Below are 25926 nucleotides of genomic sequence, written 5' to 3'. Positions count from 1 at the left end.
TTGACTCTCTTTTATGATTGGATTGATAGCTCTCAAAATTAATTAATCAAAAGCTAAAGAAGACAAGAGAAGGCTGGTGACTAGCTATCACCTGAGCCAACAGTAATGTTGATCGCCGATGTGGTAGTGTTTGGCTTCCCCCATGATGATTGTATATATAATATGACCTCGGACAAATAAACAATTGAAAGATTAATACCTGTCATTTTAAATACAAATAGTTTCAGATAGTAATCACTACCAGGAAATTCTGGGGAAGAAAGAAATCCGTATTTTCAGGAAACAAATCTGTATATATACATAACCTTAGTTTCTGTGTTCTTGTTTGAAAGCATTTTTCCTCGTCCAGGTCAGGTGATTTTCATGTTTTAACGTTGCTCTGACAGATTGATACAATGGTTTTCATGTTTGGAAATATCCTTAAGTTGCACATATGTCAAGTAGAATTTTTAAAATTTTAAATTAAGAGAGAATTAAAACTTAGAGTTCAATGTACTCTAGTTAGTGAGTGCATCACAAGAATTAGGTTATATATAAAAAATTCCTATTCTGGTTAAAAAAGATATGAATTTTTTTTGTGTTTTTCATTATACATTAACCCTAAAGTTTGACATAGATTAGAAGACTCTTTATTCTTGACAACACAAAATTTTCTAGACAGATTACTTGAACATTTAATTAATCATGGCAGAAAATATATATCCTGTTAATTTTCTATTGTGTTTATATGTTTATATGCTTTGTATATTGAAATTATCTTACATGATTTTCTTTACTGTTAGAAGTAATACAGTTAGCATAAGCATGTATAAATTGTTTACGTATTTTGATATTGCGATTCTTTGTGAAGAAAGAATAAATATTTTGGGATCGATTAATATATTTATTTGTAGAAAATTGGTAAAGAAAAAAATCAAGATGCAGTTTATATAATTATTAAAGTATATCAACTTTGAATTTTTTAGTCGATAACTAAATATGTTAGGATAAGATTGTGATGTTAATTAATTAAAAAATAACCATAACATCTTAAGTTATTTTGATTATCACATTAAAATTTATTAAATTAATGTGCTCATAAGTTACATAACTTGATTGCAATTATTTTATAAAAGTAATGACTTTAACCAATAGAGAGGTTGTTATTTTTATGATTTAATTGAAATAGAATAATAAATAGACATTAAAGAATAAATTTTATTCTAGGCCTTCAGGTGTGAATAAATTTTATTCTTGATATTTTAATTTATTAGTATTATTATTATTATTAAATAATTAGTAAGTTCTACGTATGATGCAACCTTTACTCACAGGGAGGTTAGAATTTACTACAAAATTGACATTGATTAATTCATATAAAGTATATGTTTTATATCATTAGTGTATTTTTCTTGATTATTACAACCTTTCTACTATTTTTATTGACACATCTAGTATTCCAATGTTATATGGTGATAATGTTGTTTACTGTAAGAAAAGTATTTATTTTTCATTAGGGTGTGTGGATTTGGCTTTACATGTGGATGAACCACATATCCTCATGAAATAAAGAAATGCTTAGAAAAAGATTGATTATGAGCTATGAAAGCGATCTAATCGCTTAAGTTTAATGCTCATAAAATCTTGTATAAGTAAGAATATTTCAAGTTTCATCTCTCAATGCTCTCAAGCAAAAGATTTCTTGAAAACTTATAGATGAACAATTTATTCATTCCTGATTAAAAATTGGCCTAACACCTTAATGAAGAAGTTTTTAGATAAGTTATTTGACTATTACAAGGGTGTGTGCGAACACATTATGAAAATGAAAAACAGTGCTAACATTGTTGATTTTAGTATTTGTGTAGATTGCATAAAAGAAAAGTAAAATAAAAGACCACTAAATGTGTCACAAGGAGCTCAAAAATTTTAAAAATCATACATACTGATATTGATAGAGCATTTAATACTTTATGCTTGAATGGTCAGAGATATTTTATCTCATTATTTGTGGATCATTTAATATTTTATGCTTAAATGGTCAGAGATATTTTATTTCATTTATTGATGATCATTCTAAATTTATGTATCTTTATCTCTTATTTGATAAGACTAAAGTGTTGATGTTTTTAAGACCTATAAGGTTGAGGTAGAGAAATAAAAGAAAAAAGACCATAAAGATTGTAAGGTCAGATAAAGGTGGAGGGTATTATGGTAGGTACACATAAAAAGAAACAAATGTTAGGTCAATTTGCAAAGTTTCTTGAATGAGAGGATATTATTGCATAATATACAATGTACGTCACACTACAATAAAATAATGTAGTTGAAAGAAGGAATCGTACATTTATGGACATGGTAAGAAGCATGATTAATAATTCTAGTATACCATTACCTTTATGGAGCATGCACTAAAGATTGTTTTGTATATTTTAAATAGGGTTTCTTTCAAAGCTATGTCCAGGACATCTTTTTAATTCTAGAATGTATGGAAACCCAATTTAAATCATACATATATATAGGGTTACCTTGTTGAGGTAAGGATTTATAATTTTCAATTAAAGAAATTGAACCCAAAAATAACTAGTAGATATTTTATTTGTTATACAGTGAGCTCTAAAAAATATAGATTTTATTCTCCTTATAATACAAGAATAGTAGAAGAGGCAAGAAATGCTAAATTCTTTAAGGATCTCAATTTCAGTGGGAGTAATTTTTCTAGAATGATAGAATTTGAAAAAACATAAAATTCAATTGAGTTGTGTAAAGATAAAATATTTTGGTTATTGTTTAAGAAAATCATTTAGATAATTTTGAACAATAATCAATTCAAGGGCAACCAGTTCAAGAACAAGTAGCTCTTGATGATGTAAACCCAATGAAAAAAATGAATTAAGAAGATCTCCAAGAACAAAGAGACCAACAATTTCTAATGATTATGTTATGTACCTTCAAGAGTCTGACTTTGATGGTATGCCTAAAGATGATTCAAATTCAATTTTATAAGCCATTAATGGAGAAAATTATACCTATGGTATAATGCCATGAAGAAAAAAAATAGAGTATGAGTCTAAAATCAAGTTCGGGACCTTATCGAATTACTTGAAAGTTTTAAAATTGTTAGTTGTAATTGGGTTTATAAAACTAAAAAAGATGTTTTTGGTAATATTGAGTAATATAAAGCTAGACTTATGTATAAGGTTTATACTCAAAAGAAATGCATAGACTACCATGAAACCTTCTCTCTAGTTTCTAAGAAGGATTCATTTAAAATAATAATAATAATAATATCATTAGTAGCTCATTATGATTTAGAGCTACATTAGATGGATGTCAAAACAACATTTCTAAATAAAAATTTGGATGAAGAGGTCTATATGAATCAGCTTGAAGGTTTTTGTGATTATACAAATAGTCACTTATTTTATAAGTTAAAGAAATCAATATATGAACTAAAACAAGCCTCCCGACAATGATATATTAAATCTCACAATATTATATTCTCATACAGTTTTATTGAGAATATTATTGATCAATGTATATACTTTAAGGTTAGTAGGAGTAGATATATCTTTCTTATCCTATATGTAAATGATATTTTGCTTACAAGCAACAACTTGGGTTTGCTATATGATACAAAGCAAATCTTTAAAAAAAAAAATTGATATGAAGAATTTAGATGAAGCATCTTATATCATTAACATAGAGATTGACAGAAGACATGTCTCAAAGGTCAATATTGAAAGGGTTTTGGAAAAATTCATGATGTCAAACCGAGTACTTTTAGTAGCACCCATTGTTAAATAGAACAAGTTCAATCATAATTAATGCCCATAAAATGCATTGAAAAAGAAGTAAAAGAGTAACATTCTCTATGTATTTACAATTGATAGTTTGATGCATATATAAGTTTGTACAAGACCTAACTCTACAACAAACCAAGGATTATAAGTTGATTTACAAACATACTGATTATCTTGGGGTGATTAGTATACTTTAGGGTATATTTTTCTTTTTGCTATAAAAGTTGCATGTTGGAGAAGTACTAAGAAAAATATTGTTACTTTATCTACTATGAAAGTAAAATTCTTTGCATGTTATGAAGTAACGACACAAGCAATTTGGTTAAGGAATTTTATTTTTGGTCTTAAAGTTGTTGATTCCATGTCAAGACTAGTAAATATATATTGTAATAATTCAATTGCAGTATTTTCCTTAAGAATAATAAGAGTGGAAGCTGAAACTAACACATTGATATAAAATATTTTATTATAAGAGAGAAAATGAAAGAACATGTAAAGCTTATTGAGCATATTAGCATTGAGTTAATGGTTGTAGATCTCACAACTAAAGCGCTGACAAAATAATATAGAGATCGTGTGAATTGTATGGGTTTATCTAACCCATTTTGTATTTGACTTCATTTTGTTTAGTTGATTGTCTAAACAATTTTCTTTATATTATTTTTAGGTATTAAAGTGATATTTTATTCATATAAAATATTATTTTTTATATTTTTGGGATATAAAAACTTAGACCTAAATGAATTATTGAAAGTTCATTCATAAAGTTTTTTTTTTTTTGCTAATTAAATGCTTATTTTGAGGATACAATATATTATAGAGTATGATCTTATGATTTATATGTTGTATTCTTGATCTAAGTGAGTGTTTCCACTTATTACATATTTCTAAAATCAAACTAGACATCCCTATTTATTCTAGTTCTAGATCTAGAATCCTTTTATAGAAAAATAATTTCTAATTAAAACTTACATAACTAATAAATCCATTAAGCATTAAGATTCTTAAAGAGTAAAATACTAATTAAATTAAAAGTCATAATCTAAATAGGAAAATTAGTTCAAATACAACAAGATAAATAAAGATCATCTCACAGGATAACTTCTAGGCCTTATTTGAAGCTTTTTATTATTATTATTATCTTCAATCATCATGAAATTTTTAACACAATAAATAAAAGGGCCTTTAGAATTTTTTATATAAATTTCAACTCGATTCAATGGTAGGATTAAAAGTTATATTTAATTTACCAAACTCCATCTTGGGCTTTTCTTAAACTCCTCAAAATCTAAAAATCTTAACCATTAATGAAATAATACAATAAATAATATTATTCCAATAATATTGAAGAAAGTGTCTCACGTCAATCCTCTTTATTTTTGAAAAACTTACTCTCGAGTTATTTGTCAAGAATTGAACTCTTCCACTCCAAGAAAACAAATACTTTAAATACAACATTATAGCCAAAATATTCACAAAGTAGCATGTCTTTGACCTATGAGCTTTAAAATTTAATTTATGATGTGTATATGCTAAAGAAGAATACATATCTAATGTTATACTTTTCGTTTCTATAAAGTCAACTTGTAATTCCTTCACGCATTCTTTTTCTTTAAACTTGAGCTCATCATCATCTATGACTTCCAATACTTCAACCTTTGTATATAAAGAAACTTCAAGATAATATTTCATAATATCTTTAAGAGAATTGTTAGAAATTATCATGTCATTCTTGTCCTTGTTAGCAAGATTTTTATTCTTAAATAAAATGTCATTGTTAGCCATTTTATTTTCTAACTTAAGGCCAAAAGACTGAAATTGTTTGTCAACACCCTATTTGATCATGTTATCTTCAACATGATTAGATAACTTTGAAATTTTGCTTTCACAAAACTCCTTTTTATTTTTCCTCCTTACCTCTTAAGAAAGTTGAACATAAAAGCAAATAATAACAATCTATTTGTTTATCTAACCAATATAAAATCTTCTCATCTTGTATAAACTTCAAAATTAATGATTGTCTCAAATCTTTCAATGATGGAATTAAAAGCTTATCAGCACGAGTTATATATATTTTGAAACTTTGAACCACCATTCTCTAGTACTACAAAAAAGTATATATGATAAGCCATATTTTCTAATAACAAGGAAACTTGTTGAAATAAAGCAAACTTTCAACTATATCATTCAGTTAACAAATTTTTTTTACAAAAAAATTTCATCTTAAAAAAAAATCTCATCGAATCCATAAATAGATATAGAGTTCAGCTTAACTTAAGATAAATCTCCAAACATGTTCCTTTTTTTTTTCACGATCATTGTTTGTGCTTTCCATCAACCGAAGGACTCGTTCCATTCTTATAGACAACAAGGACAATATGCAATAATCATGCCATAATTTGCTCCAACTAATTATACAACATTTTTTAAGACCACACAACACCTCAAATAATCTTCACTCGGGATATGTTGCTACTGTCTCTGTCAATCAAATAAACCAACTTACTCTAATACCAATTGACATGACGTATAGCATGGATAACACTAGTTCTCAAACCCTAAGATTACATACTTAAGTTGTAGAGAAATTTAAAGAAAAAGCTTTAATATTTTATAAAATTTAAATCTTAATAATAGTATAAATCTTCTAAAAATATACTAAACATTCTTATTTATTCTAGTTCTAAATCTAGAATTATTTATAGAAAAAAAATTCCTAACTAAATCTTAGCTAACTAGAATTCATCTAACATTAGTATTTTTAAATAGTAAAATACTAAGTAAATTAAAAATTTAAATTTAAATTAAAAACAAATACAACAAGATAAATTAAAAAAATATACAAAGTAACATCAAGATTTTTTTTTTAAGGCCTTTTCAATTTCCAATCATCATGAAATTTTAACTTAAGAGGAAACAAGCCTTCAATCAATATCAGCTCGATTCTGCTTGATTTATCAATATATATCCTAAAATCTTAACCCATTAATAAAATAATACAATAAATATTATTATAACAAGAATATTGAAGAAAGTGCCCCACGGCATATTCCAAAACTGATTGATCCAAATCTGATCGAACTAATGAATATTACTATAACAGTAGACTTAGTCGTCAAAAAAAAAAAACCCTTGGGGCTTGTGTAAGGAATACAGGGGCATATGCTTTTATGGATATCTTCTCCTATTCAGCTGTCTTGCTGGCCTTGTAGGTGTTTACCAATTGCATTTGCACATCCTGAGAAACAGGTGAATGTTCTTTATATTCCATTGTGAATTCCCCTTTCCCCTGTAAAAATGAAAAAGATCAGTATGCACAGACAAATATTGAGCAAGGAAACACTTCGCACTTCCAAAAGGAAAGAAACTTGAATCTCCCATTCAGGTCACCTGCGTCATTGAACGTAGAGCAGTCGAGTAACCAAACATATTGTTCAAAGGCACCTGAAAAGTCAATCACAGGAACTCCTCAGAATCAATTAGTTTGGGGTTAAATTATCACCAAAGATCTCATGATCATAGGATACGCTTCCACTCATCCTTGACTTTTTTTCTTTTATCAAAGTAGGCCTCAGATACTAAAAAATAAAGGGGAGAAAGCTATGCTTACATGGGCTGTTATGATAGAGTCATCCCCATCCTGATCATTTCCAACAATCACACCTTTCCTCCTATCACACGACAAGACAAGCAATTTGAGTACTATAAAAAGCAAAGAGAGAAACAATGATAATGCATAGTAAAAAAAGTCACTCACTTGTTAATGTCACCTGCAACTGTACCCTGAAACTCTGTTGGTACTTTCAGTTCCACCAGCATTACAGGTTCCAGTATCACAGGTTTTGCAGCAGTGTAACACTGTTTAATAGAATTTTGAAAAAAAAAAAAAGAAAAAGAGAGAGAATCAGAACTAGAAGCCTCCAAATACAGCCAGCCCATGTATAAAGAAATTCACCAATAAACACAGGATAAGGGAAGTACCTGTCTAAAGGCATATATTGCTGCTAATTTAAATGCAAGTTCGCTAGAATCCACAGCATGGGCAGCACCATCAGTCAAAGCAATTCGAAGATTTTCTACCGGGTGCCCTATTAAAGAACCACTGTACATGCAAGTGCAAAGAGGTCACAACTTTATCATCTGAAATCACACATGGTGCAAACCTTTATATTACAAATGGAACGAAAAAGTAGCATCAACCTAGTTCTCAAAACAAACAATTCTAACACCATATGTTAAGACTTCAAATAACTGTAGTTATAAAGTTCTCATTTAAGTTTTCAGCATGAATTTTTGTTGTGACCCGAGGGAGGGACTAAAAAGAGGGAACTTCTAAAACATTTCCAGGATAAAACAGGAACCTTCTCATAAATTACAAAACAATGATCATTATTCTTGCCAAAAGCTACTCACGAATTGGCAGCTTCTTTGAAGCCCTTCTCGATTGCAGGAATAAAATTTGATGGTATAACCTGTCCCACGATCATGTTATCAAACTCGAACTTAGTCATTGACCCTTGTGGAATTGGCTCGATGTACCTGTACATGGAAAAATACAGCAAGGCAATCCCAGGGATCACAATTATAAAGTTGGTACTTCGGTTGAAATTGATCATATAGTTCTGGAAAAAACAAAGTAAATCCAAACAATTAGCACATTTAACTAGGCAATAACAGGAGTGCCTAGGAAGCAGCTTGACACTGTCCATACATAACTACTGCATGGATAGATATACTGCCAAAAGGTGGCTGAAGCAGATAACTTTTTTATTATAATATCATTAGGCCAAATTAGATACCACAACAATTGGATTTCAACATGGGAAATTAATACTGAACACTCACCCGCATACTCGTCCATATTGTCCTTGCCCTCCACTTTGCTTCTTATGTAAATAATCAAATTCAGCACGCTGAGTAATGGTTTCCCTGAAGTTCACACGAGGTTTCCCAACACTTGCATCAACCTTTTCAGGCAACAGTTGTGGAGGAACATAAATTAATAAAAAGATCATTTCTAACCAGAATACCAATAAAATGGAAATAACTATCATAACAGGCAGAGATACCTTGTACTCTCTCCTAATCCGTTCCACATATATGTCCAAATGCAACTCTCCCATTCCAGAAATTATGGTCTAACCACAAAAGCATCATTACATCACACCAACAGGTTACTGTATGATTAAAGAAACAGTGCATGTAAACATTTTACCAAAACAAACCTGAGCACTCTCAGGATCCAAGCCAACACGGAAAGTGGGATCCTCTTTCTGAAAACGATTCAAAGCTTTTGAAAACTGCAAAAATTCCAAAAGAAAAATGCAAATAAATTGGAGGGAACAATATATCATGCAAATATTGAAAGAGGCTCCAAACTTTTTCCCCCTAAGACCCTGATGTCATGGTTATAATTTATAAATTGAGTTCAACAAAACCAGGGGAAAGAAAATACATTTCCTTAGTACTTACTTGTCCTCCGGAATCTTTTGAAACTGGTTGAATGGCCAGTGACATAACTGGCTCAGGGACATTCATAGATGTCATAGTGTATTTAACTGATCCATCTGTGAAAGTATCACCTGTTTAACCGATAAAAATAGACATATTTAATAAAAAAATATTGAATAATAACGAGGAAAAGAAACAATGATGCATTATATAAGACGAAAGTCTCAGCTCCCATCCCAACTAATTACAGGATCTCAAAATTTGTCCCATGCCTAAGTATAGAAGTAAGAACTTCTATTTTTCCAGCAACAGACATTTTACTTGAAGTGACTTCCGACTGCCATGGACATTCTCCTCAAAGAACCATGAAAAAAATTATAAAAATAAAACAATTGGTGACTTGGCATGTGAAGGATTGACCTGAAGCACAATCAACACCAAATACAGCAACAATTTGCCCAGCATGTGCCTCTTGAATGTCCTGTAACATAAAATCCCCCGAAGAAGAGAAAATGTATTAAGCATATAGTAGAAGACATGTAATAATCTTCATTCATATTGACATAAATACAAAAGGAAAAGGTTCATTTGGACAGACTACTAAGGCTTGTTTGTTTCATGGAAATTGGTTTTCTAGAAATCACTTTTCAAGCTTTCCCGTGTTTGTTTATCATTATAAAAGTTAGTTAATGAAAAACACTTTTCAATCAAATAAAAATTTAATTTGGTTTCTAGAAAAATGATTTTTTTTTATTTTAGGCGAAAAACACTTTCTAGAAGTTGTAAAAAAAATAAAAAATATCATGTTATTTATTAATTATATCAAATTCGATCATCAATCTTTTGATTGTTATATATTTTTTTAAAAAAATATTTTTTTTTCAATTCCGTCTCATAGAATTTGATTTAATTTTATTTTTATACCTACTTTGGTCCTCATTCTTTTGATAGTTATTTTTTTTTCTCTTATTCTTTTCTTAATTGAATTTTTTTATCTATCAGATTTGATCCTTATATATTTATTTTATTTGAAATAATTTATGAAATTGATTTTTTTTCAATTTCATCCTCTTTCAATTTTTTATTTGTTAAATTTGGTTATTATTTTTTTAATTGATATTTATTTTATTTGAAATAATTTATAAAAAAAAAATTTCAATTTCATTCTCTTTTAACTTTTTTATTTGTCAGATTTAATCTTCATTTTTTTAATAAACTTGAAAAAAACATTAACAAATCATTTTTCAACTTATTTTCCATGACACCACCAAACATCAAAAAGTAATTCACTTTCCAAAAAGATATTATTTTCCAGCAAATAAAACAGGGCCGGAGAGAAATGTCAAAGTGCAAAAACTTACCTCCATTTCATTAGAGTGCATCCGAACCAAGCGAGGAACCTGCAATGATTTCATTAGGATTGTAACAAGAATGAAACAGAAGCCAGATCACATTATGTGCCCAAGACTTACCTTGATCTTCTTGCCTGTGTTAACATTAACTATAAAATCACCCTTGCGAATTACACCCTCGTAGATTCTTCATTCAAGAAAAAACAAAAATAATAAATGTTAACATGTCTGCTGTCCAGTACTAATCTAGCAGATCATATTCATGCAAAACTTGCAAGATCATTAAATGAAAACTAAACCAGCAATAAGCCATACCTTAGATATGTCAACTGACCAAAACGCCCTTCTTCTAATTTAAAAGCCAATGCCACGAGTGGTCCATCTGGAGTTCCAGACAAGACAACCTACACACCGCTTGATCAGTATTTTGAGGGGGAAATAGTGGGAAATAAATTGAGATTGAGTTGTTAAACCAATTACCTTCTCTTCATCCTTGGTTTGGTCAAGAGCATAGTTACTAACTTCAAGGGGACAAGGCAAATAGCTAAGCACGCCATCTAAAAGTGGCTGCACTCCCTGTAGGTAAAAGGTGACAAAATATGAAGAGACTATGAATAAACAGCAAAGTAAATACAGCAAATAATTACCATCAATTATACCCAAGACCCAAAGATACAGTAGTAGAGAAAATAAAATACCTTGTTCTTGAATGCACTGCCCATGAATACAGGAACAAATTTCTTTGCTACAGTGGCCCTGCGAATTGCCTCCTACTCAAGAAGATAAAAAATTCTGAAGTTTAAGACCACAATAAATACATGCAATTACAAAATGAAATTCATTGCAAGGAGCAATGAACACATCTTTAGAGCTCTGCATTTGTTGATGAGACATTTGACAACAATGACAAACAGAAAATTTAAAGTTAAGCCCACCAACTGAAGAGTCAAGGAAAAGAGGAAAAAATGATTTAGGAGGTTGGATATCTTGTTCCTATACTAGATGATGAGGTGCATGAAAAATCATTGTTCATGAATATTTACTTTTCTTTTAGAAATACATTTTTTGTCTTTGGATATACCTCAAGGTCAGAGGTTGAAATAGATTCATCTGCGAGAAAAGCATCTGCAAGTTTATCATCAACTTCAGAAACTGTTTCTATTAATTCACGCCGTTTTTCTGCAACCAAGGCCTCAATCTCAACCGGTATTTCTGCAGTGACAATTTTTTCACTAAAAGAGGAAATGAATAGTAAGAAAAAGAAATTAAATTCTAAAAAAAAATTACATGACAAATTAAAGTAATCCAACATCATATGTTCATGTACTCACCCATTTGAGCCATTGAAATAATACGCTTTCATCTTTACAAGATCGATAAGTCCTTGAAAATCATCTTCCAACCCAATTGGAACTTGAACTGCTGCACTATGATGTCTTAGTTTAGACCTTGCCTAAGAAAATGAACCACAATAGACAGCAATGAGAGAGACTAACAAAAAAAGGCAAAACCTATCAATATATCTTTATATGATACATGTTTTCATATCCTTGTATAAAAAAAATTAGTATAAAAAAAATGACAGTTTGAATTTTTTTTTGGCAAAATAGCACAGTTTAGTACATGTTGCAATTGGAAAATGCGAAATTTAAAATTGCTGTTGATGGGAAACACCACATTTCAAAAAAATTGTTAAATGAGAAGGCATAAATTACAATGACGAGGAAAAAAAAAAAAAAAAAAAAAAACCTCGCAAGCACACCAAAGCTCTGATTATAACACCATTTGTATCATCAGAAAGATTTCGACGAGATGAATCCAACAACACTAAGAAAGGTGTTGGTGATCTGAGTGGGCCACACTCTTTATTCAAAGGCAAGTGAATAATTACAATGAAGAGAAAGGAGAGAGAAAAAAGAAAAGAAAGAAACCCCTAGGGCATGTTGAAGCTCCAATTACAAAACCACTGGTATAATTGGAAAAATAACGACAAGACAAATGCAATGACACCAAGAAAGGTCACCGGCGGTGTATGAACAGGCCACACTCTCCATTCAAAGGCAAGTAAACAATTATATTGAGAAGAGAGGAGAGAGAGAAAAAAAGACTCTAATGCATATTGAAGCTCCAATTACAAAACCACAAGTATTGTCGAAAAGATCTTGGCGAGACGAATGCAACAACACCAAAAAAGGTCACCAATGGTGACCGGAGTGGGGACCTTACTTGGTGTTGTTGGTGACCTTATGGTGACTATAATTTGAATAACCGCACTATAAACAATAAACAAAATAAAACTTCCATTCATTAACAAATCAAATTTAGTAAAAAACTAAAGAATGACACTAATTAAGTTTATTATTATAAAATAACACCCACAATACACTAAAAAGAAACACAAGTTTACCTGGTTCAAAACTTTCCAAGGATCAGCTCCCATTCGATCAAGTTTATTAATAAAAGCAAGCCTAGGCACCTCGTATCTCCTCATTTGCCTATCCACAGTAATAGACTGGCTTTGCACTCCACCCACACTACACAAAACCAGAATTGCACCATCCAACACTCTCAGTGCCCTCTCCACCTCTATCGTAAAATCTACATGTCCTGGTGTATCAATTATATTCACCTACACCACCACAGAAAAAACCATCACTATTTTAAAACAAGCTCTAATTCACCAATAAATGCTTCAGAATCTGTTAGCTAATAATTGCATAGATTACCAGTATAAGAACAGTTCAGAATGCAATATGCACAAAATTCAACAAATTCATACTCAAAACATTCCAAATTCATGTAAAAAAATTTCAAAATGTTTCAAATCAAAACAATTTCCCAGCCATATTCTGTAAGCACTAGACTCAACAAAACAAGCTAACAATCCAAGGTAATACACCCAAACCGCAAATTCTTTCTCTAACTCTCCACCCAGTCACTAATTTGCCCATTGACACCACTTAGCTAACATTAATCCCCTTGCAAAGAAAATCTAAATCCTTCATTTCATATTACCTCAGACTCTCATACATGTAACTCAATTAACAGAAAAATAACATGCTCTCCAACCCAAAGAACAGATCAACCTAAATTTACCAAATATAACAAAAACGCAAAATTCTCTTCTCCAAAAGCTGCCTCTTTTAACACATAAGCTACCCAATCAAACCGAAAAAATCCAATCTTTTCAATCCCAAATAAACAAAACCCTCACAAAACCCACAATTGACAATGACAAAATCCCCAAATAAAATAAAGAAGACAAACATTGAAACTGCTCATTGTTTGTAAGCTAAAACAAGCACAAACTCACACAAAATTCGCAAACGTTTAAAAATTGAGCAGAGAATATTCGAAACGTTTGAAATGTTGGAACACCTGATATCCATTCCAAGTGCAGTAAGTAGCAGCGGATTGAATAGTGATCCCTTTCTCTCTCTCCAAATCCATGGAATCCATCTTGGCCCCAACGCCATCACGGCCGCGAACCTCATGAATCTCGTGAATTCGACCAGTGTAATACAGTATGCGTTCAGTGAGTGTGGTTTTACCGGAATCGATATGAGCTGAGATACCAATATTTCTTAATCGTTCCATCGAGTCCTTCCAACATGGCTCCTTTTCTTCTTTTGTGGTGGCGCTTGCGAGGTTGGAGAAGTGGCGAGAGTGCTGGATTTGGAAGTTGCCCTGGAGGAGAGCGGTGGTTGGAGACACTGACGACGTCGTTTTGGAGCGGGAGAAGGTGTAGGAGAGGAGGCGTGATCCATTTTGGAATCGGGTCATGATGGTGGATTGATTCCCGATGTGGTAGAACCCTAAACCCGAGGAGGAGTGTGGAGGTTTAGGGTGCGGGGGTTTAAGGTGGAGATAAATGTAGTGGTAGAAAAAGAGAAACTTTAGCGGGTCGGGTCGGTTCGGGTCGGGTCGGGAAAATGGGTCTTTCTAAATACCTGTACTAGTTTTGGGCTAACAGAGAGTGTTCGTATATATATTTGATTGATAGAGTAATTGGAAAAAGAAAAAAAAAACCTTGTAAAATTGAAGAATTTAATTTAGGTAAATAGCTTAATAGGAAAAAAAAATACTAATTTATTCTATTTTACATTTTTTTTTAATTTTATAAAAACTTTATATGGTATAAAAAAATTCATAAAAAATATCCAAATATTTACAAGTTTGTTATTATTTTTAATTTGATAACTAAATAATTTATCGTAAATAAGTACTTTATTTTAAACCAGAAAAACTTGAATCGAATGATTGAATCTTACTCAATGAAAGCGTTGATAAAATTTCTCAGCTTCTGTAGTTCCTCATAAGGGGAAAATCTAGGGTAAGTAGCTGCTAGGGGATTTTAGTCTTTCTTGGACACTCTTTTTCATTTTGCACAAAATCTTTTTTTTTTTCTTTTCTTTTTATTAAATTAAATATTTAAATAAATTTACGCATATCTTAACTAATTTATATTTTAAAAGTTAATAATTCATATAAACTTTCTAATATTTCAAAAAAATTTAAACTAGTAATTATTAAAAAACAAACTCAAAACCTGATTAATTAAACTTGGTTTTTTCCACACAATCTTGATTACCATTGCTTGCATAAGGAATCTTGCTTCAACCATACCTTCATTTATGATCTTCACCATTTGCAATGAATTTTAGTTTCTTATTTAATTCGGGAAATAATAAGAAGAATCACATGGTGTTTTGAAGTTTGTGAAGGGCATTCCAGATCCATCCTAGAGTGTTTGTAGAACTACCTTTGTTATTTTCCTTACCATGTCCAGTCATGGGTTTGTTGCTTCAAAAACTCCATCGTTTACACTCGATGAGAATGAAGTTTTGAGCTACAGCTCCATTGAGTTGTGTATCATCATCATTCACATTTAGATAATTAATTATTTAAAGAGTTCTTTGCACATCTGGCCTGAAATATAAATAATTTTAAACTTATTTATGTTCTTGTCGCTGGACCATCAAAACCCACATTAAGTAAAATATTTGAAATCATAGTTCTATAAACAGTAATTCTAATTTTTAATTTAGAGATTTTTAAAGATTTACAAGAAAACAAGATTGATTGTTTCTAGCAATTAAAAGCTTCTTTTGGATTCTGAACAACAATAAAAATTGAAACTATTAAGGGTTTTATGAGGTTTTTATTTTTTTTTCTAGAGAGAGTGAAGAAATTGTAAGATGAACAGACAGAAAGGGATTGGGTTTTGTTTCTCTTGGTGGGTTTTATGATATAATTTATGCAGGTTTACTTTGAATTTTTTTTATTGAGGATGTGTTCTGTAATATTTAAAATTATAAAGGTAAAAGGTAAAATAAAATAAATTATAAAATGCTTAATGTAATATTTTTTTTTTGAAAATTACAGTTTATAAGCTAATAACACTTTATAAGGAACTAAAAAAAAGATTATCATTGTATTATAATTAATGATTAAAGAGTTTTTTTTATTAAAAATTACAACTTTATCGTTAAATTAAAAAAAATCTTAACCATCACTCTCTTATCCCAAACCTAGATCTCAATCAACAAAAGAAAACCAGATAGGATTAACTTGTTTTTTTTTTTAAAGTGTTTTATAATAAATCAAACTCATTTTTTACTCTTCTAGCAAAAAAAGTAGGTGCAAATAATGCCTTATGTTCATTTATCCACGATTCTATCCTTTTCAATTCTTCCTCGCATAACTCGAGTTCAACTCACTACGAACTTTACATAATCAATAATTGGCACCTATTCCTCATGTTGTTTGACTGAACTAGACTCCTCGGTTGAGCTGAGATTGTTCAAGGAAATAATCCATCTAGTGTGCTTGAGTTGGCACCTATTCCTCATGTTGTTTGACTGAAGATATGACATATTATCTTTGTAAGGTGCATGATCAAGTTAAAACAAACAATTTTCAAGCAGAAAGCCATCACAAGATGGTCACTTTTGAGGTTGGTGACTTGGTCTGGGCTCGGATTACTAATTACAGGTTTCATGTGGAGTGTAAGTAGCTTTGGGCGAGAGAGATTGATCCTTTTAAAGGTACTACAAGAGATCAATAAAAAGGCCTACCGGTTTCATCTTCCTGTTCATATGAAGAGGCCAAGCTTAAGCTCTTTATTTAAGTGAGAGTTTACATTTTTTTTTTTTTTTTTAAGTGATAAAGCAAAGAGATGGCAATAACTTTTGACATACACTTCTCCTTTTCAATATTATCTTTAATTGAATGACAAAAAGTTGTTAAGTATCTATCAATTTGACAGTCTTCAGTAATAATAGTTATTCGATCAATTTGTGTTCAAGAGTCGATATCAGAATGAAGATTTTCAGAATTTATGGTATACTTGAATTTTTTATTATTATTATTTTACGAATCTAACTGCATACTAAAAGTGAATGTAGAATGGAAATTGGAGAAGGCAAAGTGCTGTGAGCATGGTAGCCCGATGTTCACCTAAAGCCAGCAGAGCAACACAGACGTGAAATTGAAATTATCCGTAGTTTGCTTCCAATCTTCCCTCTCTTGCTCTGTATTGTTGAATTCCCTCACACTAAATCCCAAGCCCTTGCCCCTCTTACATGTATCATCCCCTATAGTTACTGCTAATGCAGTCCATAGTCAGCTTGCAACAGAAAAAAATCAACAGTTGCTTCTAAAAATTTGGTGGGGAGCCAATAATGAGCCAGAAGAATGCTCTTCACCTTATGCACAAACACCGAATGCAGAGCGAATTAATTACACATGGAGCTCAAATTTGAAGTTTGTATTTACTATCGACAAAAATAATAGCTTTACATTAAGTTTAATTTCTCCAAGAATTTCTCCATGTTCCTGCACAGCACAAAACTCTCGGTCACCTTCACATTGGGAGCCCCTTCTCCCTAAACATTTAGAAATAATACACACGACCTTTTATGAAATAAATAGAAATAAAATCTTATGATTGTATTTCATGACAATTGGCCAAAAAGGCATAGCAAAGGGATTGGCAAGTATCACTACTTGGGTATCTGTTTAGTTTGACATGCTGCTGACATGTCACGTAAGCGCCTGGTAATCTCTGTGAATGATGGGCGGGCCAAGGGATCAGGTGCCCAACACTGCTCCATTAGCAATCTCCATTCAGAGTCACAAAAGCTCGGTACAGGTGGTCTCAGAGTGTTGTTAACTATGCCTCCTGCAAAGGAGAGGGTACACAGCAAAACAGCAAAGAGACATGTGAATAACAAAGCAATTCCAGCATCAATAAAAAGTTGTGGCACATTTATCGGCAAACAACAATTTATAGAAGAGGTTATAACCCTCAAACCAATATTCATAAACTCTTAAAAAAATCTAAAATACAGAAAATATTCGATAAAGAACATGGAAGGCCCAAACTTCAGCACCTGTGGAACATATTATCACGCTGTGTGCAATGGAGCATCAAAAGTGTAATACTCTGATGTAACCAGAATGTTTCATACATACCTATGATTGCTCCGTAATGCATATTGGCATAAGGCTCTTCACCAGTGAGAATCTCCCATAAGACAATGCCAAAAGAGAACACATCAACCTGCCAATAAGTGAAGAAGCTACAAGCATTAATTGCATAATTACTGTTGTGAATTGACCAGGAGAAACAATATGCCGAAACTCATGTAACAAAGTCTCATGTCCTTTTATAAGCGTCTTGATAATTTGCCTTGTTTGAAGGGAAAAAAAATCATGGTAAACAAAATCTGACAGGGATGTAAATATGCACTTCAGGCAACATGGAAGAGATTTGTTACTTGCCTTTTCAGAAACCTTACTGCTGCTACCATTCAGGAGTTCTGGAGCCATCCATGGAAGAGTTCCCCTTACACCACCAGTAACCAAGGTATTCCTTTTGATTTTTGACAAACCAAAATCACCTACCTGCAAAAACAGAAGCATTTGTGTTAAACATTAGATTCGCTAGACCACCTTGCTGCTTGCCAAGTAAATAAGATTTCTGAAATCAGGCTGTTGGATAAGAAACATGTATCATAAATGGAACCTACTCAAACAGCAACAGTATCACAGCTACCTTGCAAATAGGTCGTAAAGGATCTTTCAGGTTGACAAGCAAGTTGTCACATTTCAAATCAAAATGCACAATGTTCTTTGAATGCAAATATTCCATTCCAAAAGCTGCATCCATTGCAATAATGAGACGCTTACGATGATCAAGATGCCTAGACATTCATGAAGGTTAGATTAAACAACAACAACAACGCTAACAGAGAGTGAAATGAAAACAGTACAACATCCACAAACACATATAGAAATCTTACCTGTCCTTGCTAAGTAAAACATGTCTAAGAGAGCCATTTACCATGAACTCTGCCACAGTGGCAAGTGTTCCTCCTGGCCCATCCTGAACCACTCCATAAAATGCAACTACATTGGGGTGGTGAAGCTTTGAGAGAATTTCAGCTTCACGCCAGAACTCCACGGTCTGAAAAAAATATAAGTACTGCTTATTGATGCAGAATGAGACAAGTATGGAACGGATCCCTGTTCTTCTTGATATTCAGGCAGATAGTTTACCATGTTGATCAACTTGCACATAATTGTGTAAAACTCCACTCATGAAAACCACACCCACTCTGTTCACTCACGTGAAAAAGAACCTAACCTTAAACAGGCAGTATGAAAGAAAATTCCCGTTTCTTTCATCTAACTGAAGGTTACTGAAACATTAGAGCAGCAGCTACATCAAGCTAAAAGTTAAGACATTCAAAGTATCTGAGATGGATCGCATTCCAGCCTTCTAATCTAAATTTGATCTTGGACACAAAAAATAAGGTTTAGCAACTGCCTTACTATTTCCTTACTTACAAGTCAACCATTTACATGCTTACTTGTTCATAACAAAAAGTCACTGGAATGAAAGTCAGCTCACCAGTCTTTCTTGTTTTACATCTATTCTTAATCCTAAATAGAATGTAACAATGGAGGGATCCATATGTAATGTTTACAGTATTTTTTTAGATACAAATGACTTTTCTTGTAAATGAGGATGTACGCAAGGCTACTCTAGTCTTGTCCGGTTTGAAATGATCTTATAAGCTCTTATAATCAAGGAATTGACTTGATTATTAGATTATAGTTTATAAGTTCATAAACGTTTTGAGAAAAACAGATGTGCTAATTCTTTGATCCCAGTTAGTAAGAGGGATCTTGAACTAATAAATAGTCCTAGAAACTAAAAAATGAAATATTGAGCAATTTCAATTGTCAGTCTCATTGATAATCACAAGTAAAACTGCCTTATTTACAAAAGTCAACTATTTTCGTGCTTAATTTCAATTAAAAAATCAATAGAAAGAACAGAAGCTCACCAATCTTTCTTGTTCCGATGAACGACCTGTGAAACAGCTCTTTTTTATACGCTTAATAGCAACATCCGTACCTCTCCATTTTCCATGAAAAACAGTACCAAAAGTGCCGGACCCCAATTCTTTCAACTCTTCCAGGTCTTCATTTTTTATGATCTGTGATGACAAAAAAATTATACAACTAAAAGAAATCCTCAATAACAGCTCCAATAATAATGAAGGTAGGGAGTCTTAAAAAAAATAAAAATAAAAAACATCCAATATAATGCATGACTAACAGCAAGTCACTAGATGTCTCATTATGCATCTATATGTGCAAAAAAGTGAATGAAACAGCAGGAATTCGAGTCCACTAGGTCATTCAAAAAGGATGTCTGGATATGCCAAAGTGATTCCAAGTGAGCATGAGACATCATATTGTTTCATATATTTTTATTCATAATTTAAACTGCGTTGGACTTCCTGAAATGAGCTTGCAAATGCAGAGCATCACCGTAAACAAAACACCAAAATTCTCTAGTCAAACATTGCCAGTGTTAAGGTGCATGTTACTATATCCACTACAGTGAAGAAAGCAGTGTCAGGAGGGAGACACAACCCGTGTTACTTCACATTTGCCACCCCAGAAACAACACCTCCAGTTGGTTGAACTGTCAACCATGGGTCTCACCCTCATGGAGGAGAGTGGGTGGTGTAAAACAGTCCATTTCTCCTTTTCATTTCTTATTGTTTCTGCAAAAGACAACAGAGCAGATTCTAGATACAAGTTTTGCATTTCCCCCTCCTGGAGGGCAGTAGGTGGTGCAAAACAGTCCATTTCTCACTTAAAATACTTATTTTCTCCTTTTCATTTCTTATGGTTTCTGCAAAAGACATCAGAGCAGACTCTAGATACAAGTTTTGCATTTTCCAGTCCAACAATGCTTTATCAATACTCTTCTGTTCAACTAGAATAGTACCTTGGCTAAACTATTGAGATTTTCACATATGAGAATTTCCAAACAATAATCTAATAAAATGCAAAATGAGTCTGCAACCAACAAAATTTTCAGCTTCTGCCACATGGCACAGCCATAGTTTAAGGAAAATTGAAAGAAATTACCTGCAAGGTGCTAATATCAAACTCTCCTGGGGAAAGGTCAACAAGATGTGCACCAGTGTTTCGAATGTCCAACTTCCCACCCTGACAGCATTAAGAAAATCAGAATGTCTGGCGAAATGATAGCAAGAAGGTAAGACACCTGGATTATCAAACAGATGATAAAAAAAAAAAAAAAAAAAAAAAAAAACTCATCAAAGTACCTCATACTCTGATTCTGGTATTCTAGCATTCACCCCATCCAATTGCGCACTCTCAGTTTCCTTCAGCTCGAAATGACCATAATCTGCATGGGAATCCATGGTGTTCGGCCCAACAACACCAGATGTCTCTTGTTGAACATCTTCCTCAATGTGAGGCAAGGTAACTCCAGCAGACTTTAAAGGTGGATAACTATAATCAATGAGCGTCCCTCCTTCATCATTTGTAAGGGAGGATGAGTAACCCAGATGGTCTTGGTCTATAAGGGAAAAATCTTTCCTAACAAACTGATCTTGCAAGTTCCGAAAGTAAGACCAGTGTTTCGGATCATGATTCTCCATGTTCAAGCTCAAGCCCGCTCCATCAACAATTGGACTGACCACATTCTCATGGATTTTGGCTTGTGAGAAAATATCAGAGAGGATATCAGGACGAAACCGGTCATTTATATCGATTCGTATGTCTTTCTTCTCAGGAGTGCCAACGCCAATGCTGGGATCCCCCTCAGATACAGCTCTAACTGGGCTCTCTGCCCATGCCAAAGGCTGCACATTCACCTTAGTGTTGTTCCCATTATTATTGTCAGAAACAGTCTCAGTTCTTTCATACTCTGGAGGCCCCAAAGCAGGATCTTCTGGGTGCTTACTGGAAGTTCCCTGACTTGCTGTTGGATGTGTCAACCCAACTGTTTCGTTATCATTGATAGAGAGATCAGTATAGTTGCCTTTAACCTGGAAACCTTCATAATCATCCACTGGATTAAAAACAACACGTCTTGATTCAGATTTCTGCACATTTGACCCAAGACCTTGAGCAATGCTGGGATTCACTGTACTGATGTTATCAGCAAATTCTTTATACTTCTCAAACCGTGCAAGTCCATCTTCAACAGTCTGAGGCTTTGCATAACACAATTTTGCAGATGAGTGGGGCTGGTCAGTCTGGGAAGCCACATTTCCTTCGTGCAACTTATCAATTGATTCTATAACTGGTTGAGAACAACCAGAACGTGCTTGAGTTATTATAATCTGAGGATCAAAGGAATCCTCGGATTTTGACAAGCGATTTAATTCTGCCTGCTCCCTGGGAATTCGCTCAGAATGAAAAACCCGATGAGGAGCCACAGATGGTTCAAAGTAGCTAAAATCTGTTGGATCAGCCTCAGAACCCCCATATCCTGGGGCAAATGGATCGCCAGATGAGTGAAAATGGTCATCCCCGTTATTCTTTATCCCTTCAGTCACAATTTCAGTGGACATCGAATTCAGTACAGGTTCATGGGGGCTTTTATTATTTTTCATAAGCAGCAGACCTGATCCTACTTCTGGTGTTGAATTGGCAACCAATACTTCTTCTCTAGAAGTATAATTTGGAATGGAACTATCATATGGATGCAAGGAAACAGTATCATTTTCCACTGCCTGAATTTTAACAGTTTCATTAAGCTTCTGGAGTGAATCATCTCGTTTCATTTTCGATTCCTTTATTCTTGCCTCCTTATCCAGGGTTTGAACTTTCTCAGGTTCATTTATTTTCTGTCCTGAGCTCTCTCTTTTCAGTTTTGCATCCGTTACAGATGCTTCTGCATTTTGCACATGAAAGCCATTGTACGGTTTCTCTTCTGCCAAAACCCCCTGTTGAGTTGGATACATGCGGAAAGGCACTCCCATTAGATTTTCCCCAGCCATTGCATGGATAGGGAGATGTGAGCCAAAACCATACTGAATTGGGACCGGCAATGGATTGGTTCCCTTTTCATCCATCTGGGGGAAGCTCTGCATAGGTTGCATGGAGGACACTGGATGCTGGCTGGCATCTCCATGATGCATCTTCTGGCCATGGTAAGGCTGTGAATTAGATTCTTGGGCACTAGATGAACTCGTCAGTACTGGTTGAGAAGATTGGGTTGTTGAAGGCAGCATATTAACAGCTGAAGATGGAGCATTACTTCCAGTTAATTCAGCTGCAACTCCACTGCTGCCCCTCTCAACATTAAGACTGAGTAACTCATCCAAATTGTTCCCCGATGCGCTTACCAGATTAATTGAATTCTTCCTTGAACCCAAGTCCATACCATTTACAGCAACAACATATTGAATCTCAGAATTGTCACCCTCTCCACTTCCCAGGCCAAATTGGGAGTCCTCTAGATCAGTGCTAGAAAACAAGAACATCCTAGGCTTCTTTGATCCCCCATCTTCTGATACATTGCATTCTTCCATCATGTTCTGAAGATCCTCATCACAGGATACAGAAACCAAAGCGTCAAGATCTTCACCGGGAAGCTGATATTTTATAGTGTGAGATTCATTGTAAATTGCCAAAGTTTTCTGCATAAGCTCCTGCCAGGAAATATTCTTGCTTATCCGGATAATGCGTGTTTCACCCCCAACATATCTCAGCTTTCCATCACTTGGACGGGGCAAAATTGTACCACCGAAGCTGCAGAGAAACTTCACCTTTGATGATGAACTATCAGAGGCTCCTGAAGATGTATAACCATGAATTCCTCGACTGCTGTCATTTCTTGATGAGGTTTGTGGTACCGGTCGGGCAGGATCATAATAACTTTGGTCTTCATGCACAGAAGATCCCTTCCGGTCAAACTCCTGGTTCCGGGCTTTTTCTACTGTGCTTATTGTAGAGATGTCAGGCCCACTTTCCGAACCCGAATGAGATATTCCCAATATGCCCTTTAGTTCCATATAGCTAGTTGTGCTATTAGGATCAACATAAGCATTTGGAAAGAGCTGTTGCCTGGGGTTCACCCTCTCCCGCATAAATTCAAGAGCGAATTCCTCACCAGTCTGAATGGAGTAATTGTGCACAGGCCTAGCTCCAATTGACATGTTGTAGTCAGGAGGTCGCATGTTAGTATTAATATTAGCTGATGGATCATGGAAAAACCTTTGGTTTACAGACCCCAGCCCTTCATTTCTAGCTTCCATGTTATTATATCGAACTTGTTCATAGTTTTTCTGCTGATCTGTCATGCCTTTTCCCGGATTCCTGTCCATTTGGGTCAATTTCACCAGTAAGGCAAGCCAATATTGCCATATCAGTACAGAATCGCTTGTATGGGCAACCACAAACTTTGTTTGCAAGATGACATATTTGCAGGAGAAAACCTGAAATGGGAAATAAGCTCTTGCTAATAAGAATTACTTGGTTAATTAGAAAGCAAAATGCCTAGCATGAGCAATCTTTAGGAAAAGAAAATATTAGGAGCAACAAGACAAAAAATTTCAATCATCTTAAACAGAAACAAATACATGATCAAGAGCTTATTTAGTATCAAATTTCAGTAAGTTTTACAGGAAAGCTCCCCAGTGATGGCAGAGCTGCACAAAGTAACATGAAATAGATAGATCTACTCACTTAAATAAAAGAAGAAAAAAAAAGGCATTAATCTACACAAAAAGAATACAAATATGCATGCCTTAGGACAAAGATGGATCTGCTTTAAGAAAAATCGTGTGGACTTTGAAGGTCATAAGATTAGCAGGTGCTGCATTTCCATGTCCTTGGCAAAGCGGACTTAATATTAAAAACTTGTAATCTCGTTACTTTTGCTTTCTTTTCTTTGTAGCCAAACAAATAGAAAAGTACCAGTTACATTCAAAAATCAAAGATGCTTCCACTAAATTACTACATCTCATTGTACTATGAATCAATCAAATGTTAAAAACACCAGACTTAGACAACTCATTACATAATAATCACACCCAAAAAAATGCTTAATTCCAAAATTCCAGATGGACAAAAATACAATCTGTACACGGGAAAAAAAAAGATTGAAAGACAAAAATCATACTTAAACAACTAAGTTATTTAAATCCACTTGAAAAAACCTGATCATAAATAAAAGACACATCAAACCCTAACAAAAAACCAGCAAAATTGAAATCAAGCTCAAAGAGTAAACTTTAGACTCTTAAGAACCCTAAACTCAATACACATAAAAAAAAAAAAAAAAAAAAAAAAAAAACCACATGGAATCCTCACTCAAAAGCCCAAAATTCACTCTGATTACACCTCAACTCGCCAGAAGAAAAAACAAAACAAAAGGATGGGACCATAATTATAAACTAATCACGACCACAGCTTAACCAAATGAAAAGGATTGAAACTAAGAAGCAAAAAAATGAAAGTGGATGAGAAGCGAAGAAATAAGAAGTACCAGAAAATAGAAGCAATGACCGTAAAAGCTTAGGCAGCAGCCAGAGTCAGAGCTCTCTTGCTTTCTCTCTCTTGATTTTATAGCATGTTTAATTATTTTTTTATTGTTTTTGTGCGTGTAGATGTTGCTAGATCTATAAATCTTGTTGCCTTTTTCTAATATTAATTTTGTGATTTTCTTGGGGTTTGAGGCAACTGTGTACTGATGATTTTTATCTTAAAATAAAAAAAAGTCGGTATTTGCGGAGAGTTTAATGAAACCCACGCGTGCGTGTCGTCTACGTTTTTTACCACGGAGTCATGCTTTGCTTAGTTGTGTAGGTCCCACTTAATAGTTAGCTTAGCTGGTGGTTCTCCCTTTGGATTTGGATGTGAGAATTCCAGGAACACCCTTTTCTTTTTTTTCCTTTAAAAAAAAAAAAAACAAATAACATAATTTTATTTTATTTTATTTTATTTCATTTGTTTTCTTCATCCCTTTCTTTCTAGGAAAACGAAAATGAGAAGGG

The 25926-nt window shown here is 33.3% G+C and overlaps 2 protein-coding genes across 3 annotated transcripts; both read right to left on the bottom strand.

Annotated features, from left to right (window-relative positions):
• Positions 1-6747: 6747 nt before the first annotated feature.
• Positions 6748-14512, bottom strand: LOC118036018 (elongation factor G-1, mitochondrial). 2 transcript variants are annotated; one of them, XM_035041707.2, is made up of 20 exons: positions 13964-14512; positions 12993-13214; positions 11917-12038; positions 11667-11817; positions 11284-11355; positions 11066-11161; positions 10901-10989; positions 10706-10772; positions 10595-10633; positions 9654-9714; positions 9255-9364; positions 9008-9082; positions 8852-8920; positions 8628-8749; positions 8196-8321; positions 7764-7884; positions 7540-7640; positions 7393-7453; positions 7173-7226; positions 6748-7071 (listed from the first exon to the last, which is right to left on the bottom strand). In XM_035041707.2, the coding sequence occupies exons 1-20, from the start codon at positions 14366-14368 to the stop codon at positions 6967-6969; spliced, it is 2268 nt and encodes a 755-aa protein (XP_034897598.1). In that variant the 5' UTR covers positions 14369-14512; the 3' UTR covers positions 6748-6966. The 2 variants fall into 2 exon arrangements, with proteins under 2 accessions (XP_034897598.1, XP_073263221.1); XM_073407120.1 differs by lacking the exon at positions 13964-14512 and having other exon boundaries at positions 11667-11797; positions 12993-13133.
• Positions 14513-17335: 2823 nt separating this feature from the next.
• LOC118036017 (uncharacterized) lies at positions 17336-25608 on the bottom strand. The gene is made up of 9 exons (XM_035041705.2): positions 25419-25608; positions 21241-24366; positions 21041-21121; positions 19942-20094; positions 18892-19055; positions 18645-18792; positions 18371-18493; positions 18062-18149; positions 17336-17768 (listed from the first exon to the last, which is right to left on the bottom strand). The coding sequence occupies exons 2-9, from the start codon at positions 24253-24255 to the stop codon at positions 17590-17592; spliced, it is 3951 nt and encodes a 1316-aa protein (XP_034897596.1). The 5' UTR covers positions 24256-24366; positions 25419-25608; the 3' UTR covers positions 17336-17589.
• Between the last annotated feature and the right edge of the window lie 318 nt (positions 25609-25926).

The sequence above is a fragment of the Populus alba genome, chromosome 1, assembly GCF_005239225.2.
Source record: "Populus alba chromosome 1, ASM523922v2, whole genome shotgun sequence".
Taxonomy (NCBI): Eukaryota; Viridiplantae; Streptophyta; class Magnoliopsida; order Malpighiales; family Salicaceae; genus Populus; species Populus alba.
This window is presented reverse-complemented; position numbering and strand designations above follow the sequence as displayed.